Source organism: Macroventuria anomochaeta, assembly GCF_010093625.1.
Source record: "Macroventuria anomochaeta strain CBS 525.71 unplaced genomic scaffold BU25scaffold_7, whole genome shotgun sequence".
Taxonomy (NCBI): Eukaryota; Fungi; Ascomycota; class Dothideomycetes; order Pleosporales; family Didymellaceae; genus Macroventuria; species Macroventuria anomochaeta.
The window spans coordinates 634,738-650,411 of record NW_022985368.1 but is presented as its reverse complement, the minus strand read 5'-3'; the positions used below and the strand labels follow the sequence as shown (position 1 = coordinate 650,411).

General features: G+C 50.8%; 6 protein-coding genes across 6 annotated transcripts; 3 read left to right on the top strand and 3 right to left on the bottom strand.

Annotated features, from left to right (window-relative positions):
• Window positions 1-3,248: 3,248 nt before the first annotated feature.
• BU25DRAFT_456190 (uncharacterized protein) lies at window positions 3,249-4,736 on the bottom strand (the record flags this gene model as incomplete). The annotated part of the gene is made up of 1 exon (XM_033710000.1): window positions 3,249-4,736. The coding sequence occupies one exon, from the start codon at window positions 4,734-4,736 to the stop codon at window positions 3,249-3,251; it is 1,488 nt and encodes a 495-aa protein (XP_033564654.1).
• Window positions 4,737-6,359: 1,623 nt separating this feature from the next.
• On the bottom strand, window positions 6,360-9,686 carry BU25DRAFT_489222 (uncharacterized protein; the record flags this gene model as incomplete). Its single annotated transcript, XM_033711409.1, has 3 exons — window positions 9,326-9,686; window positions 8,902-9,276; window positions 6,360-6,521 (listed from the first exon to the last, which is right to left on the bottom strand). The coding sequence occupies exons 1-3, from the start codon at window positions 9,473-9,475 to the stop codon at window positions 6,360-6,362; spliced, it is 687 nt and encodes a 228-aa protein (XP_033564653.1). The 5' UTR covers window positions 9,476-9,686.
• Window positions 9,687-9,833: 147 nt separating this feature from the next.
• On the top strand, window positions 9,834-11,348 carry BU25DRAFT_408401 (DNA-directed RNA polymeras-like protein I 49 kDa polypeptide). Its single transcript, XM_033705809.1, has 4 exons — window positions 9,834-9,982; window positions 10,033-10,933; window positions 10,980-11,108; window positions 11,160-11,348. Exons 1-4 carry the CDS (start codon window positions 9,859-9,861, stop codon window positions 11,326-11,328), a joined length of 1,323 nt encoding a protein of 440 aa, XP_033564652.1. The 5' UTR covers window positions 9,834-9,858; the 3' UTR covers window positions 11,329-11,348.
• On the top strand, window positions 11,327-12,291 carry BU25DRAFT_408400 (uncharacterized protein). Its single transcript, XM_033705808.1, has 2 exons — window positions 11,327-11,913; window positions 12,009-12,291. Exons 1-2 carry the CDS (start codon window positions 11,773-11,775, stop codon window positions 12,219-12,221), a joined length of 354 nt encoding a protein of 117 aa, XP_033564651.1. The 5' UTR covers window positions 11,327-11,772; the 3' UTR covers window positions 12,222-12,291.
• A 101-nt stretch (window positions 12,292-12,392) lies between these two features.
• On the bottom strand, window positions 12,393-13,866 carry BU25DRAFT_408399 (DER1-domain-containing protein). The gene is made up of 3 exons (XM_033705807.1): window positions 13,775-13,866; window positions 13,429-13,711; window positions 12,393-13,085 (listed from the first exon to the last, which is right to left on the bottom strand). The coding sequence occupies exons 1-3, from the start codon at window positions 13,807-13,809 to the stop codon at window positions 12,627-12,629; spliced, it is 777 nt and encodes a 258-aa protein (XP_033564650.1). The 5' UTR covers window positions 13,810-13,866; the 3' UTR covers window positions 12,393-12,626.
• Window positions 13,867-13,991: 125 nt separating this feature from the next.
• Window positions 13,992-14,920, top strand: BU25DRAFT_408398 (uncharacterized protein). The gene has a single exon (XM_033705806.1). The coding sequence runs from the start codon at window positions 14,157-14,159 to the stop codon at window positions 14,499-14,501; it is 345 nt and encodes a 114-aa protein (XP_033564649.1). The 5' UTR covers window positions 13,992-14,156; the 3' UTR covers window positions 14,502-14,920.
• Window positions 14,921-15,674: the final 754 nt, after the last annotated feature.

The window sequence follows — 15,674 nt, the reverse complement described above, 5'->3', positions numbered from 1 at the left end:
GTAACGGTGTGGTCGTGAGTCGGCTCCGAAAGGCCTCCGACTCGATTGAGGCTTAGACGTAATCCGAACAAACAAGTTGCGATATTATTTAGAGGCCGTCACCGGCTGGGACGAGTTTTTCTGTATAATGTAACGACGCAGGCCAGCAGGGAAGATATCCGGAATAAGTGTGAGTCCGCTACGAGGCATATGGGAGTTCTGGGACGTTGAGAACACTAGGATTGAATTCCCTACACCTATAGGTCTTGTACGAAAGGATACAGAAAAACTACTCTATCTAACAACTGTGTTGAAACTGCTTAAGTATACGGTTAGGAGGACAATCGGACCCGGAGCGGTAGACTAGCTTATCGTGCATGCAGGTGCCAACAGGGGCTCAGATAGTACAGCAGCGCAATGCCTGCCGACATGTATGCAGATAAGGAACGACTCGGAACCGTACCGGTGGTCATTCGGTTGCGGTCGTTACACCTCCCAGGAGATCAGGATCCATGCAGACAACTAGGCAGTCATCTACAGACTGCAGACTCCTTCCAACAAGCCTGGCCAGGCATGGCAGCTCAGGTGCATCCAGGCAGCACACCAGATTGTCAGCAAGGGGGCCACTGTATCCATCCACTGGGTACCTGGTGTCATCCTGACATGGCTTGCAGCCAATAACAATCCTCCTAGTCCCTCATCATGGAACATCATGGAATCCCATGGAACAACACAGAATCTTCAGGTTGCTGACAAATGATTACAAATGATTACAAATGCCAATGTATCTAGAACATTCCAGGAGCCAGCAGTCTGTCTATAAAGGCAGCCTGCCCTCCTGCTCCAATAACTCATGCTTGCAACTCAATTCAATTCACCTTTCAATTCATTCCTCAACTCACTCCTCACTAATCCTTTGTGGTATCCCCATACTTGATCCCTTCTTTATCTGTAAGGGTATCTGTGACAGCGAGCTCAGTAGCAATGGGGGGTGGTCTTGTAAGATTAATTGCGACCGTTCCCTGGCCATTGTGTGCCCAATTATCTATGCGCTCTTACCCGTACCATGCTAGCGTCCCAATGGGTTAGCGCCATTGTCCCAACACGTGACAGCCTACTTCACTACAGCACTGTAACCCCATTACATTATCACTTATCCTTTTTACCACTTGTGGTATCCCCACACTTGGTCTCTTCCACACCCTTATCTCCAACAAGCCTGAACCATCTTTCCACCAATCCTTCTATCTCAGAGAGCAGTTGATATCCCCAGCTGGCCCCCTCTCACATGTGTGGCCGACTCACCCGTGAGGTACATTACATTCAGTATACTCATTACCAAGCAATCTGAGCAATTCTCCTGCTCGAGTATATAGCAGGTAGACATGCTGCTCTTATGGCATTGTGTTCAACCTCATCAATCAACTTTGTTATTGGAATCTCACTTGCTCTTGAGCCAGACAGTATACTCTGTACTACTCATTGCAACCAATTGCCATGGTCTTTGACTAGACAACTACCTGACTATTACAAAGGTTATTACAACCTGCCTGGATAGTCTACCCCTGACCACCCGAGCTTTGCTTAGGTGACTGTCAACCCCTATGGACTCCCTGTACCTCTGCTCATCCCCAAGAACCAATCAAGTAGTGTCTACAAGCCTTGCTTAAGGCACGAATCGCAACAGCCTCTAGGCAAAGAAGCCATGTGAATTAGGTGTGTTCCTGCCTCAATATTGGCAACCCAATGGCTCTGGATGGTCGAGTGTTTTTAAAGGTTGTATACACTGCAACAAACAACGCTAGTACCAATTGGGTAATGGATACCGGCAGAAGCCTCCTTTTCCCACAATACCCATGTTCTTCTACGCAGGACTGTGGTGCGTCAAGTGGCTTTTCTGTTGTTCTTCAGAAGGTTGAGGCTGCGCAATGTGATAAGCCTTCGGCAATGGGGGCGGATTGTGTTGGCTGTGACGCTCATAAGCTTTCCCGTTTGCTACGCGATGTTGCTTTACCGATGTACCTTTGTCAGCTTTGAAGTCGTGGCTTGACATGAGTGCCAGACAAAAGGGCAGAGCTTCGTGGCTATGGGCGTCAATTGTGTATTGGATGTCGTCACCGACTGTTTGAGTAAGTGACCCCGCTCTCCGATTGCTATAGACTCTCATCCTCCGGATCTGAGGGAGAAAATCAGAGCAGATTTGCGGAGACATTATGAGCCGATAAGTAGACAAAGGACTACGGAGACTTTTGTCGATATCGGTCAGCTTCCCAAAATCTGCTGAAGACCTCCAGACCTTGTCGTAAGGCCGGATTTCGTGCAAAATGAGAGAGTACCAAATCGATGCTATCGACGCTAGTAGGTTGCGCACAGTTATGTCGATATCGTTCCTCATCTTGCAGCGGATTTGCATCTCCATCCACCAAAAGATTGTGTTATCTGCTGTCTTCTCCCTCGTCATCATCACTATGGTGTTCGCCATCGTCCGCGCCACAATCACTACCGTAGGAGTCAAGCGCCAGATCGATCTTATCGGGATGTACATGTGGACGAATATTGAGTTGGACGTTGGTATGGAGGACGATTGACATCCAGGTATAATATCAGCGGGACCAACAGCCATCATAGTTGCCTGCATTTCTGGATAAGCTCCTTCTCACGATCATCGAGAAGGCAAAACGCGGAAGGAGACTGGTCAACGATGGAGCTGCCATATCTGTCGCCGTGGGTGGAGGCAGGGCACAGCGAGCATTTGGAGCCGGCATCAAACACCTAGCGTCAGGACTACGGCATGATGTGAGTCTCTTCACAACGCGAGGATCCCTCCATGACAGCGAACATGCCGTACTTGGCACCTTGGGGCGAGGATGATGCCACGGAGCGTGCCACCGAGAGTCACGATGTTCTACTGAGTTTGCCTCCAGCGCATTTGTCGGGACCAACGGTTCATGATGACTCTGGCTGTTTTCCATCATAACCAAACAAAGTAGATGTGAATGCAAGTTTCATATCAATCTATCGATGAAAAGCAAGCTTGAAGGCGCTCAATGAAATAGTGCGCCAAACGTTGCGTAGATGTCTACTCCAGTCGATGCCAAAACGTTGATGATGGTTCGGAAGTCGTCACATATCGACGCCTCAATCATGATACCAGAACTTGGCCAATATCAACCATAACCATGCCAATGCCCATGAATGTCGTGAGTCGTCGTGGATGCCAGCCTCACTTCGCTGATCCCCGACCGAATGCGTTTTCTATGTCGTTGAGCTCACCACTTCTTACCCTGCGCCTGTAGCAATGCTGCCTTCTCGAGAGCCTCGCGCTGACGAACAGCGCCGTGATCTTCGCTGACCTCGACCTTGGCGACCTTGTGCGATAGTGGTGAAGCTTGGAGAGCTGGATCTGGCGAAGGAGTAGTCGAGGTCTTAGCAGCTTGCGTTGGTGAAAGTGGACTGCCAGTCGTAAGCTTGGTGGCCAGGATGTCATCGGCCTCTGGTGTCGGCGGTGAACCATGGATGGCACGAGCTACGCGGACTTCGTGACCTAGACCTTTCGCTTGGATGCAAGGTAGCTCAGCGAGGGAAGCTCCCAGCCTCATGGGGTCAAGGTTGCGCAGCATGGGGAGTAGGACACGGGTTTTCTCTTGCTCGTTGAGGCTGTAGAAGTTTGCGGCAAGGAGTTCATCGATGCTGCGGTAGCGATTAGGAGGAGTCGGTGAAGGTACGGCGGTAGAGGTGGTGGATGCGGTGCGTTGGTGTTGCATCTTCTTGGGAGTGGTCTTGGGCTTCTTGGTGACCTTGGTGGTGATGTTGTTGGTGATCTTAGGAGTGCGCCTTGGGGCATGCTTCAGAGGCACTCGCTTGACTTTCATGTTGACTGTGTGCGCCATGGTGATGTTGGATGGTGAAGCGGACAAGTCGACGAGGTGAGTAGTGCTGTGAGAAAGGACGGGGTTGTCGTGAAGGAAAGTCTGGATCGAGTGGAGGTCTTCAGCAGAAATCTTGAGGTCTTGAGGGCTGCTTATGTAGGGTGTCGAGGGTAGCGGGGTAGAGTCGAGGTGAGTTTGAGACGGCTTTGGGGTCGTTGGTGAAGCTAAGTTTCCGCGAAACGCGCGTCGCTCATCCTCGGTGAACTTGGGAGACCATAAGGCCTCGATGGGACCCATCTGCGTCGTGGCCTGCTTCTTTGGTGGAGACACCTCACCGCCAGTGGACTTCCGCTTGCGCGGGCTGCTGCTGCTCTGACGACTTCCAGGCGTCGCCAGGAGCTTGTGCTGAGGACTCTCAGCCGCCAACGCAGCCTTCAACTGCGCAATTTCGACTTGCACAGCCTCAAGCTGTGCAACGGCCGGAAGGTCCTCAGCCTGCTCAGGGGCAGCTGCGGGTTCTTCGTGACGGGTGCTGGAGTCAGCCAGCTCTGGTGGTGGTGGTGGTGGTGGTGATGAGGGTGCCTCTTCGGTGGCAGCGGGAACATCGTCAGTGCCCTCATCGAGAGCGAGGAAGTCGTTGAAGTTGAAGACATCAAGGCCATCAACAGGACCAGTAGCAGAGGGCGAAAGCCAGCCAACTGGCTGATCCTGGAGGACCTCAAGAGGCCCAGCGAAAGGAGAGCCGAGAAGGGGGGCAACGAGGAGGGTGTTGGCCGGCGGAGGAAGGTCGGTGGCGGCAGTTTCGACAGTATTGGCAAAGCCAAACATCTCGTGCAGCTGAAGATCTTCGTCGCCCGCGACGAATTTGTAGGCATCTGAGTGTGACATGATGAATGATAGTGGAGGTATGAAAGGTCTGTAGTCACCAAAAGCAGGGATGAGAGTGCAGAGAGCAATTCAAAAGAGCAGCTTGACACCTTCAAGTACTCTCGATATAGGAGGCTGGGAGGCATTATCTAAGCCTGGAGCTACTCGATTTTGCTCCGGTCGTAAGTCAGTGCGCTCACGATCTTGGTGGAGCGAACGCAGAAGCAGAGGAACAGGATTGGCCCAGCCTCTCATCCATCAAGAACAGAGATATGTAACGCATCATGTGATGGTAATGAGCTGGCTCGAAGAGTGCTCTGAGACCTTCCCTTCACCTGTAGTACTGGGAGCTGATTGGTTGTACTGGCCAGCAGCAAGGCGAAAATAATGGGGGCGATAGCAAAGTCAAAGCTTTTGCAGCCCTCAAGCCTGCTTGTCCGAGTTGCACGAGCCCTACGATGAGGCTGAGCAGCTGGGATCGATATGATCGGGATTGGGTGGTGTTGAGGTGAAAGTAGGCACTGCCACTCCAAGACCCAACTATGACCGAAGGGTCATAGAGTCTCAGAGTCTGAGTGGGTGTTACAGCTAAGAGCGCACATCTTTCTACTTGAGTAATCTGGCTCTGGCAATGGCTTTGCGCTCAGGGAGAAAGGGAAAGAAGACCTTGCTGGTTGTCGATGATTTCTAGGCGGCACACGTCACGAGAAATGTGTTGAGAGAAGATGCAACAGCGACGCGAAGGGCAGTGACCTTATTGGATGAGTCTGATACGTTCGTGCAGTGATATGCAAGTTCAATAGTTTGCTACGACGTTCGAAATTACCCCATTTGACAACCGAGCTTATTGCGTCATAACCAAAAACACGCCAACAGGGGGTGCAACTGTTGAGACCCTGTAATGGAGTTATGTAACTCCGTTAAGCGAGTCTCCTGGATTTAATGTACCTGTAGCTGCCCTGTTACGTAGCTCTTTAGAGCTACGTCTTGTAATCAATCCTGTTACTACCGTTCTCGTTCCGTTTGGTCTGGCTACAACCCCGCCCCCTGACAATGATAGAGATACCAAAGCCACCTCGGAAGCCCAGGAGATTAAAGTATCAAACAATAGAGGAGCACCCAAAGAAGGTGAAGGAGTGGGAAGCTAAGCTCCCATCACCAATTGAGGGAAGGTCAGGGGGTCACCACATGACACAGCAGTACTACACCAACACTATCCTTCCAACCTACGTTTCTCTTATCCATAAGTGCCGCACTCTTCTGTTTGGGGAAGGTGAGCATGACTGGATACTCCAAGAGGGTGGGGATCCTTCACATGGGATGAAATCAAAGGACCATGTAGTACAGAATCTGCGTGACACCCGCTGGATCTCTTCACTCCTTCACCCTCCTCAGTCTCCTGATCTCAATTCTATTGAAGCCTGCTGATATATACTTAAAGAGAGAGTCAAGAAGAGACTGAAATGGCCCAAAGAAAGTCAAACACCATGGAATGGGACAAAAATAATGCTCAAGAAGATTCTTATTCAGGAGTGGGATGGGATGACAGTAGAAGAGGTCAGGGATAGGATTAGATAGCTGCTAGGGAGGTGTGCACACCTTCATGAGAATGGGGGTGAGAAGATTCGCTCAGCTCTCTGGTAATTAGCTTACAATGTAGGCGACACGTGGATCACGCTTCTGGGGCAGCTCTGCCTCGACAAGCACCTTGCCGTTCCTGAGGTCAAGCTCTTTCTGCAACTTCTCGACCTTGTTGACGGCGAAGTCGTAATAGTTAGCATACCAATAGTCCGCCTCTGCCTTCGCCTGATCGACTTTGTGCTGTAACTGCGTGGACGCTCGTCACTGACCAGATAAGGAGTCACAATGTGCGGAAGTCACGGTGGTCGACCCACTGCGAGCACGCAAAACATCAAGTTCTGTCACGGTTCAGGGTGCTCCTGCCTGTCGTACCTCACCTGCCATGAGAGTGACTGCCACGTCACACTAGCGTTGTTTACAGCTACCCACATATATATACTGTTCGTAGCTTCACCCAATACAACCTCAGTATAATCTTGAACTTCTTCCCTTTGCGTAAAGTTCACTGAACTCCAACAAGTTCCAACCGGTCTCTTTAGGTCGACGCCAGGACATCCATAATTCCAACTTGTTTAATTTTCGGGACTTGAAATCGAGTGATGCAAATGTTTGAGGGGGGAAAGACGGGAGTTCAATTAATAAGAAAAGCATTAGGAAAACCTGTGCCATGTAGACAGGGCGTTTGTGTTCTGAAGAGATGTTTGCAGAGACCTTAAGCGAGAAGGCTCTCAACTTCCCAAAGGCTGCATAGTCCTCTATCTCAGCACTTTTCTAGTGTCCAAGAAATGAACAACAGGCAAGTGTCTTTCAAATGATTTTAAAGTGGACAAACTCGTGTGCCCAGGTGAAACAGCATTCGGTGATAGAACTCGTGATGTTTTTCGATATTTCGAGTGTGCAGGCTGGTGTAAGGAGAAGGGCTAAGCCAGGTCCTGAATGCATTTCGCATCTTTGAACTCGTCTTTTTCGACTAGTCATGACTTTGGCGTGCTTCTTTTGGTAGGAGACGAAGGCGCCTGCTTCTTCTCTTAAACGCCTGTGGATGCTTTCGAAGTGATGCTTATGACTGTCGTTCATGCCTGCTTGTTTGATATTGACAGGCCGGGGGAAGTATTCCGGAAGATAGAAGAAGTACTCGAGGACACGTGGTTTAGATGATAATCGGCAACATAGGATGCCTTGATCGGGATTGCCGAATGAATGCTGGACTACTGGGCCTGAATAATGGATGTGTCGTAAGTTTGTTCAGTCATTGACTGCCACATGATCGAGGGGGATAATTTCTCTCCTATACATGTTGCTGGCGTTTTGGATCTGGGAGCATCGACTGGCCTTAAGACTGTTCTGAAACGGAACCAACAAAGAAAAGGACCCAGAGCAAAAGAGAGGGGTGGTCATATGTTTTTATAATGAAGAAGAAAAGTGGTACTAAGACAGCTGAACACAGAAGAACATGTCCTTGGAATTCGTTGACTTTTGAACGAGCAAGAAGCCAGGATATCATTGAGGGTTCGATTTCTGAACCCAACAGCGCCTTCCCATGACATGGCGTTCCGGGTCTTTCGAGAGGGCGGTCGTGATTCGCATCGGGGAGGTTTTCGGCAAGAGAGCAATATGTTGTTCTACGAGTGTAGGACAAGAATGTAAGTGACTGACTCGGCCAACAAGTTATTTTGGCACTCAGCTTTCATATTGCGGATGTTGGAAGCAAACTTTCCTTTCCCATGCATCCTCAAGCTGTCCTTTCGTAGCCAGCATATAGCATATACAGGAAGCCTTTTTTGTGTTTCCAAATCAGTGAATTTTCTAACAACGAGCGTACGGTGGGAAGTAAGAGGTAAACACGTTATTGTATTCACGAGACCGGAAATATGTCAGGATCATGGACCTATTTTGTACAAGGTCCACATAGCCTCGAACCTTCCAACTTTCAAGACTTTCCAACTCGAACACATGCGGAGCAAAAAGGCTTTTGCAGACGGCACAGAGAAGTCCAGACATATCCTTTTTTGAGTCTCGAGATCTCACCAGAAGCACTGGAATATGTGGTCGACGTAGGGGCATTTTCGATGTTGGGAGAAAGCTCTGGGAATATATCGTGGAGGGTGGCGACAAGCATAGGCATATATAACACACGTGTGAGCCAGACACGTGAGGCGGCTAACGGAATAGACAAAACTTTCGTAAGTGGATGTAGGACTGACTAGGGTATGCAGTAACTTGGCGACGACGTAGGCTGCCGTCTGGATGCTCTTGAAGAAGAAAGGTTCATGATTGTATTCGTTAGGACTGTAGGTCATGCTGTTATGCCTTCTTGCTGAAACTCCGTCTTCCAATCAACTACCCTCTCAACCGCAGGGTCGTATGTACTCATGTGATTTTCTGGATAATTTCGCGTTCCTTGGCTGAGATCTCGCGTTCGAGTCTGGGCACCTCGCTCTCCACTCTCCTTACTCTCTTCTCCAGCTTCTCCACCGTAGCTAGACCCGTCGGTCTGCCCGTAACTTCGTTGACGTGGTGAACCACTATGTGCTTCGTCATCTCCGCGCCCGGCGCGCCCCCCTTCGCGTCCCACCAGTACTTTCTTGTCTTGTGACGAACCTACCGCCAGCCGTTCTTGCTGCGCATCTGCATCTGCTCGATCAACTAGATCGCGTAGCCGTTCGTCTGTCAGCTCATTCAGGGTATCACTAACTTTTGTGCCAGGTTGGACTGACGTTTCGCCGCCATTGATCCGCTGCAGCACCAAGTATCCAATGAGACCCCACAGAAAGGCGATGCTGGCCGTGCAGCTGCCAATGAAGACGACGGGGACGACGAAGAGAAGGGCGAAGCCGGTAGTGAAGAGTGTGAACACGAGGGCGGCGATGACACCGAGGATTATGCAGGTGACGAGGGAGACGATAAGAGTTGCAACGGCGAAGGCGAGGAACAAAAGGATAGGTAGACCGGCTAGGGCAGTCTGGGCTGCAAGGAATGACTGGTCAAGTCAACATCTGCTTGTGCAATTGAGTTGATCATGGCCTTACAGCAAGCTTGGGATTGCGCACAGAGAAGGCGCGCAGGTTCTCAAGCGCATGTTCGCGATGCTTTGGTGGGAGGAGACGGTTGGTCATGTGCGCGATCCTTGCGCCTACATTGTCGGCGACATCCTGGGCGGTGCGTATAACGACGGACATGTTGGGTGTGTTATCGGTCTCAATGGCTAGGAATATGTGATGGCCCAGACACTGACGGCTAGAGAGGTGAGTGGATGGCAGCTGTGGAAGACAAGACTGGATTGAGATATCACGTGGGAGCCGTGAATGCACGCGGTCGAGATACAGGAAACATCAGAATGAGGGAAGCACCGTTCATTGACCAAACAAGCCGTGGCTGCCGTCTGCCGTCTTGGAGACGCGTCGTGCAAATGATGTCAACGCGGAAGTTGCGAAAGTTAGTTCCTAACCCGTTTCGTGCTAGACTCCGTTCACTCACCGCCCAATTCTGCCAATTCGAGGTCGAACTTTTTTGAGTGCAACACCGACAACAGCAATCGCCAAGTGCAACACACAAGCACAACATGGCCGAGAAGAAGAGAAAGAGAAATGAAGAGGGTAATGAGAGGCCTAGCAAGAAGACCGTCGCGTCACAAGGAAATGTCAAAGTTGAGCTTCTGCAAGAGGAAGTGCTGGGCCCGCTGCTCGGTATGTCACATTGCGCATCAAGCAGACGATTGAGATTAACGAAGAAATAGCTGCGACACCAGGCCTCAAGTTCCCTTCGCGCATAAACCTCAAGCCATACCAGCACACCAAGATTCTCCCCAAGTCCTCCGTCACCACACTTCTACTCCAGTCCTCCGATCACGCCCGTCTCGACTACACCGCACAACAAGAGCAGGATGGAAGCGCAGGGAGTCAGCTCAAGGACTACGTTGGCATTTTCGACCCGGAAACGAAGAAGCTGCAGATTGTACCGGTGAAGAAAGTAACAGTACGAAGCACATTGCGCAGTGAAACACAAGAGCTGCAGGAAGAGCAGGCACGATTGGAAGCAGCACAAGGGACCATGACCGCGAAGAGGCATGCACTTGCCGCTGAGTTCGGTTCTAAGAAGTCAAGGAAGAGGATCGACGACATTACCATGAATTCTATCCGCAGCGGGGCGCCAGAAGCGGAACAGAGAAACGAGGGTGTAGCAGACAACGTGCTGACGAACATGGCCGAAAATACATCCGCGATGCCTACGAAGGCCGAGCTTGCAGCAGCTCTGGACAGCTCCAAGCCACGACCGACACCGAATGTTACCGCAGAGTTCCCTGGCGACGTCTACACACTCGATACTGTGGTTGGCAGTGAGCTTATGGGTTTGATACCCGTGAAGGACTGGATGGACGCCTCTGAAGCAGGCCAGGGTGTACAAGTTAACAGTAAATACGTCGCGAAGCGCATCCTGAAGCTCTGCAGGAATAAGCAGGTTCAAAAGCTTAAGGTCTTGCGCTTCCTCCTACTCTGCATCAACTTCAACGCAGCTTTGGCAGGGCAAACCGGAAGATTCGCGAGAAGGATACCGCCAAAGGGCAAGCTGGAGAGCCTGATGAATGAGGAGGACAACATCCCGCTCGTCAATGCCATCAGGAGGAAATTTGGCTCAGAGTATGTATCTCGGCTCAGTGAGACTGAACTCTACTGACACGTCTAGAAACAACGATATGCCTCGCTGGAACATCGACAACCTGATGACCCACGTTGCAGCCGCTGCGCTCATCGTGGACGACTTCGAAGTGGATGTCAACGACCTGCGCGAGGATTTGAAGATCGAGAACAAAGAGTACGTGTTTCGACGCCGCTTCTTGGACCGCAATAACTGACAGCTTCACAGGATCAAACAATACTTCCATGAGCTAGGCTGCCGAGTCGGCCCACCTACACAGACGGACATGACGAAGTTCAAGTTGACCAAGGCCGAGGCGAACAACCACAACATCGCGAAGTTGCGTTTGCCACTAGCGTTCCCGAGAGTGAACATCCCCACCAAGAAGAGAAGATGAACGACATACGAAGATACAAGCATCAATCAAAGCATCGAGACTCCCCGGAGCCTCGTATTCCCATCTACACTTACGTCTGTTAGTCTCCCATGTGGAGTTCAGGCACGGTTGGCTACGAAACCGATTGTCAATTGCATGTGCGCACCCCAATCGCCCTTGAACGGCCACCCACGCCCCAACCCCTAAATATCTGACCCCAAACCCCGTTCAGCCATGTTAGATCCACGGATCTCACTTCTCTTCGCCTAGATACATCATCGAGACCCTTATGCTCGTCATGCAAAATGCTCATTCGACATGCAACCCCACATATTCATCTTGACGTCATCACCCAATCACCATCCACCACTACATGGTGACGCAGCCGCAGTCAGCAGTAACCGTATATAACACAACAGTAGTACAGCGTTGGAAGGGTATCTCACTCATCACACATCAATCTTTATGCCTAAGTCAACAGGACCCCTCCAAGACCAAATCACAGGCGCTTCGCAAGCATCTTCTACGCCCGGCATGACTGACAACACCACCGCTGCCGCTGACAAGCTTGGCGCAAACAAGGGCACGAATGCCATCCCCAACGAGGTACGTCTTGCACTACGGAGGAACGAAGCTACTTCGTCTCTTCGCCCTAACTTCTTTCTTCGTACAACACCAAATTTCTGACTAACACCCGCCAGAACCCCAGTATAATTTCCTCCGCCGGCGCTATCGGCAAGCAATTCAACCCTGATGGCGCCATCGGTTCCATCGGCCAGGCTGTCGGCGGCCCTTTCAGCAAGGACGGTGTCATTGGTTCGCAGTTCGACGCAAGCAAGGACGGTATTGCGGGACATGTTGAGCGCGCCGTTGATGGACCAAGTAACCCTGCGGGGAGCGACAAGAAGGCATAGATTATCGCCGCTTGTATGATCAATGAGTAAATGGCCAAGAGGTCGAATAGAACGTTAAACTTTATCCAAGCTTCCAAATGCTGTGATGTGTCTGCAGTGTGTTCTGTTCGATACACGTAATATGAAGTCTAAGTCTGACATCCGTGAACACGAGGATCCATTATATGTGCAGAGCTGTTTGATAAGCCTAACGATTTTTTCAGCTTATTTGTGAAGGTTGCGGGAAGATGTTGTTATGCATGGGTCTTGTATCTGGTATAGTATACGATCGGCTTTCCTACTTTTTCGGCTAACAAACTGTTTCCCAAGTACGCCAGCCTTCTCTTGAGCGTCAGGCAATCCAGCCTTCACCCCACTGCGCGATCCGTAGGTGATCGCAGCTTGCCCTTGTACAACACATGTGCATCACTCTCCTCCGAGACGGCGGCCTGGGCCCATATTGCCGAGCTGAGCACCTGTACTGCGCCCTGTACTCGGCTGGTTTGATCCAGCCTCGCGCCCGTGACCCTGCACAGCGTACCCATATCCCCTGTTCTGCGCCGTCCCTGGCGTGGCACCAAACCAGCGCTTCACGATCTGTGGTGTGAACATGTAATTCTTGCCTCCACCGAATGTCGGCCAGATGCGTGTGAGGAAGTCGTACAAGTGTGCGGCGACGAGACCAGTGAGCTGGGTGAGCGCAGCGCCTTGGCCGTCAATGATGAAGGTCATGAACAGCATAGCGAAGGGCAGGTACTTGGAGTCGAAGTTCACGATGAAGAAGTTGACCTGACGCGTCGGGTTGTCTTGGGCGAACGTGTATGCGTATGCGAGGGAGAGCGCGGGGAGGAACGTGTAGCCGTCAAGGATGACACCTGCAAGCGCCTTTCATAACCGTCAGTACCTCTTCTCTCAAGTAAACGTGAACATTCGAGCTCGAGCGAAAAGAAGACGGAAGGTATGTAGGGAGCCAACACCGCCAAGCAGAATTGCGAGTCTGCACAGCTTTCTCAAGTAGCTATCCCACCATGCCTACACACCGCAACAGCCCTTTTATATTTTGCGAATGACGGACAGTGCGATGTGCAGGGGTACTCTTCCTCGGTTCCAGGAACCACTTCAGCCATTGACTCAAGCTGGGTGGGCAGATAATCCGAGGTGATGCTCTGTTGCCAGAGATCTACAGAATGCAATGTGCAAAGATGTGTGCAAGAAGACAAATACTTACAACTATGACCGAGCCAACGAACATAGTGTACATGAAGAAGTCGCCCGGCTGCGCAAAGCGCGACGACTCGCGCTCAATGGCGCTGCCGTACTGGTATAGGAAGTATGGGTCTAGCAGAATGGCAAACTTCGGTTTCGTAATGAGAAACGCGGTGAAGACGCGCCATATTTGCGGTACGATCTTTGTGGTGAAGACCATGTGGCTTGCAAAGATGTACTGGTAGCGGTTGGTGATGCCACCATAGCCCAAGGCTGATACAACTATAGAAAGTGCCGTGATGGTCCTGTGGAGCTGTTAGAATTTGTTCGCAGAGGTGTAGAGCTCGTGAAGCTGCGGCGAAGCTTACCTAGAGACCGGCGGCAGCGTCCAAAAGACATCCATCGTGAATCACAGCTGCGAACGAGTGTGGTGAGATTGTGGTGTCTGAGGAACAGCGAGTGCTGCCTGAAGGAATAGTTTTAAGCAAGCCGTGGCCTTTTGAGGCGGCCGGTTGCGTGGGGCGCCTTACTAAGCCTTTAGCTTGAGCTTTGGCCAATGCTCCGCGGCTCCAGTTACAGCAACACCTCTCTTTCGCGGTAAAGATTGCAGCGCCCGCGAAGCAATCTGGTGACTTAGCTTGTCTCCTGGAAATAGGTGAGGATTAAGGCAAGAGAATATGCGGACACTGCGGCCAGGCTGACAATGGCATTCAACATGTGGCACGATTCCGGGTCGAACCAGTCACGGCTATGTTTGCACTCTTGACGCTCGCTCAGCTCCTTCCATCGCCTCCAACACTGCATCCACTAAAGTCCTCGTCTCGTCCTTACCATCCATGTTCCGGGATTTCCTTAGACCCTGCTTCCAGCGATCCCACTTCTCGCGTTCCCAACGCTCGACACCTTGACACGATTCCAAATCCAGTCAATATTGTAGACGAACCGGAGACACGCAGTCTGTCTGCAGCAGAAAAGTACAATTTCCAGTTTCCTCATCAGGCTCTTGTGGCCCACAAGTATTTCGACAAGCCAGAAGGGCATATTGTGAATGAACCGTCAAGGCCGAACATGTCTGTTCAGCCCAGAATGCTCTAAGATTCTTTCAGCGCTCGACTTCACGCGGTGTGTTAGAAGGATCTCTTGGCCCTGCGCATGGTCTGCACATTCCCAGGATTTCCCGGTAATATCGAGGAGGATGACTTACCAAAGCTGACTCTCTTCTGAGCGCATGACAACCAGAACTTAGGCAAATATTTCCAAGGTAGTGTTGAAATGGCTCTCCACAATGTGAATGCAGACTTGCTGCATGGGTGTTTGCTTCAGTATTCATTAACACTTGTTTATGTTTCCTTGTGCCCTTACTAGTTCGTCTCTGCCTGTTCCCACTATCTCTTTTTGCAATTTTTAGATTCTCATAACACTTAAAATTTCTAAACCAGCTTTTGTTTTCTGAATATTCATCTATCCTTGCTCAGTAACGCTAAGAATTGCAGTGCACCATCGGGCCTGATCAGTGAGTGCGACTCAACGCCTCGTTCACGCTAAAAAGTGTAGTGCAAAACAGCCCCCAATTTGGCTTCACAAAGACCTTGGTGTGGTTCTCTCCTCAGGCTAAAGATTGCAGTGCAAGCAAGTGCTACAGTGCATGGGTTTGCACAACATCCTGATTTGAAGCTTTGAGATCCATCAAGGCGATGTCACCTGACGCAGACGCTGTGTTGTTTATTTTCTCGTACCTACGATAGGTATGATAGGCTTGAACGGTATGGTATTTCAACAGACCAGTCATGTCATATATCCAAGGAAATCAAGTACTTAGCGCAGAGGTGTATACTATCATTCCCATATTTCACGAACCATGCCATGGGCACCTGCACACCACTATAATTTTCACTCTTATAGCCCTCCACGTCAGCATCTGCCATTCTGATACTCCCCACCTCATCCTTGGATGCCGGCACCTCAGTACTACCAGTTTTCTTCTCAAGGAGCGCGTCAGTATTGCTCCAAGAAATATGGATGCTAGGGTAGTCCATGTCCACTCACCGCACCCCCCCCCCCCCCCCCCCGTCCCCTCCCGTCACTCTCCTCCGGCCTCAAACATGACATCCAGTGCCTCTTCCTAACCTCACTCTCCCCTCCACCAGTACCCTCCTCATCCCCCTTCTCATCCTCCTCACACTCATGCCCCTGCATTGCCTCCTCGTTCTCAAACCACACCCAACACATCTGGCAGACATAGGCTTGGCTGTCGTTCACATTGTCAAT

Bases quoted from the DNA above. Each gene is read 5' to 3' on its own strand.
- BU25DRAFT_408401 (XM_033705809.1), top strand. From the start codon at position 9,859: ATGGCCGAGAAGAAGAGAAAGAGAAATGAAGAGGGTAATGAGAGGCCT. The intron at 10,934-10,979 runs GTATGTATCTCG...TGACACGTCTAG, and splicing joins AGGAGGAAATTTGGCTCAGA to AAACAACGATATGCCTCGCT. The intron at 11,109-11,159 runs GTACGTGTTTCG...ACAGCTTCACAG, and splicing joins TTGAAGATCGAGAACAAAGA to GATCAAACAATACTTCCATG.
- BU25DRAFT_408400 (XM_033705808.1), top strand. From the start codon at position 11,773: ATGCCTAAGTCAACAGGACCCCTCCAAGACCAAATCACAGGCGCTTCG. The intron at 11,914-12,008 runs GTACGTCTTGCA...AACACCCGCCAG, and splicing joins CGAATGCCATCCCCAACGAG to AACCCCAGTATAATTTCCTC.
- BU25DRAFT_408399 (XM_033705807.1), bottom strand. From the start codon at position 13,809: ATGGATGTCTTTTGGACGCTGCCGCCGGTCTCTAG. The intron at 13,712-13,774 runs GTAAGCTTCGCC...ACAGCTCCACAG, and splicing joins ACGCTGCCGCCGGTCTCTAG to GACCATCACGGCACTTTCTA. The intron at 13,086-13,428 runs GTAAGTATTTGT...CGGTTATGAAAG, and splicing joins TCGTTGGCTCGGTCATAGTT to GCGCTTGCAGGTGTCATCCT.
- BU25DRAFT_408398 (XM_033705806.1), top strand. From the start codon at position 14,157: ATGTTTGCACTCTTGACGCTCGCTCAGCTCCTTCCATCGCCTCCAACA.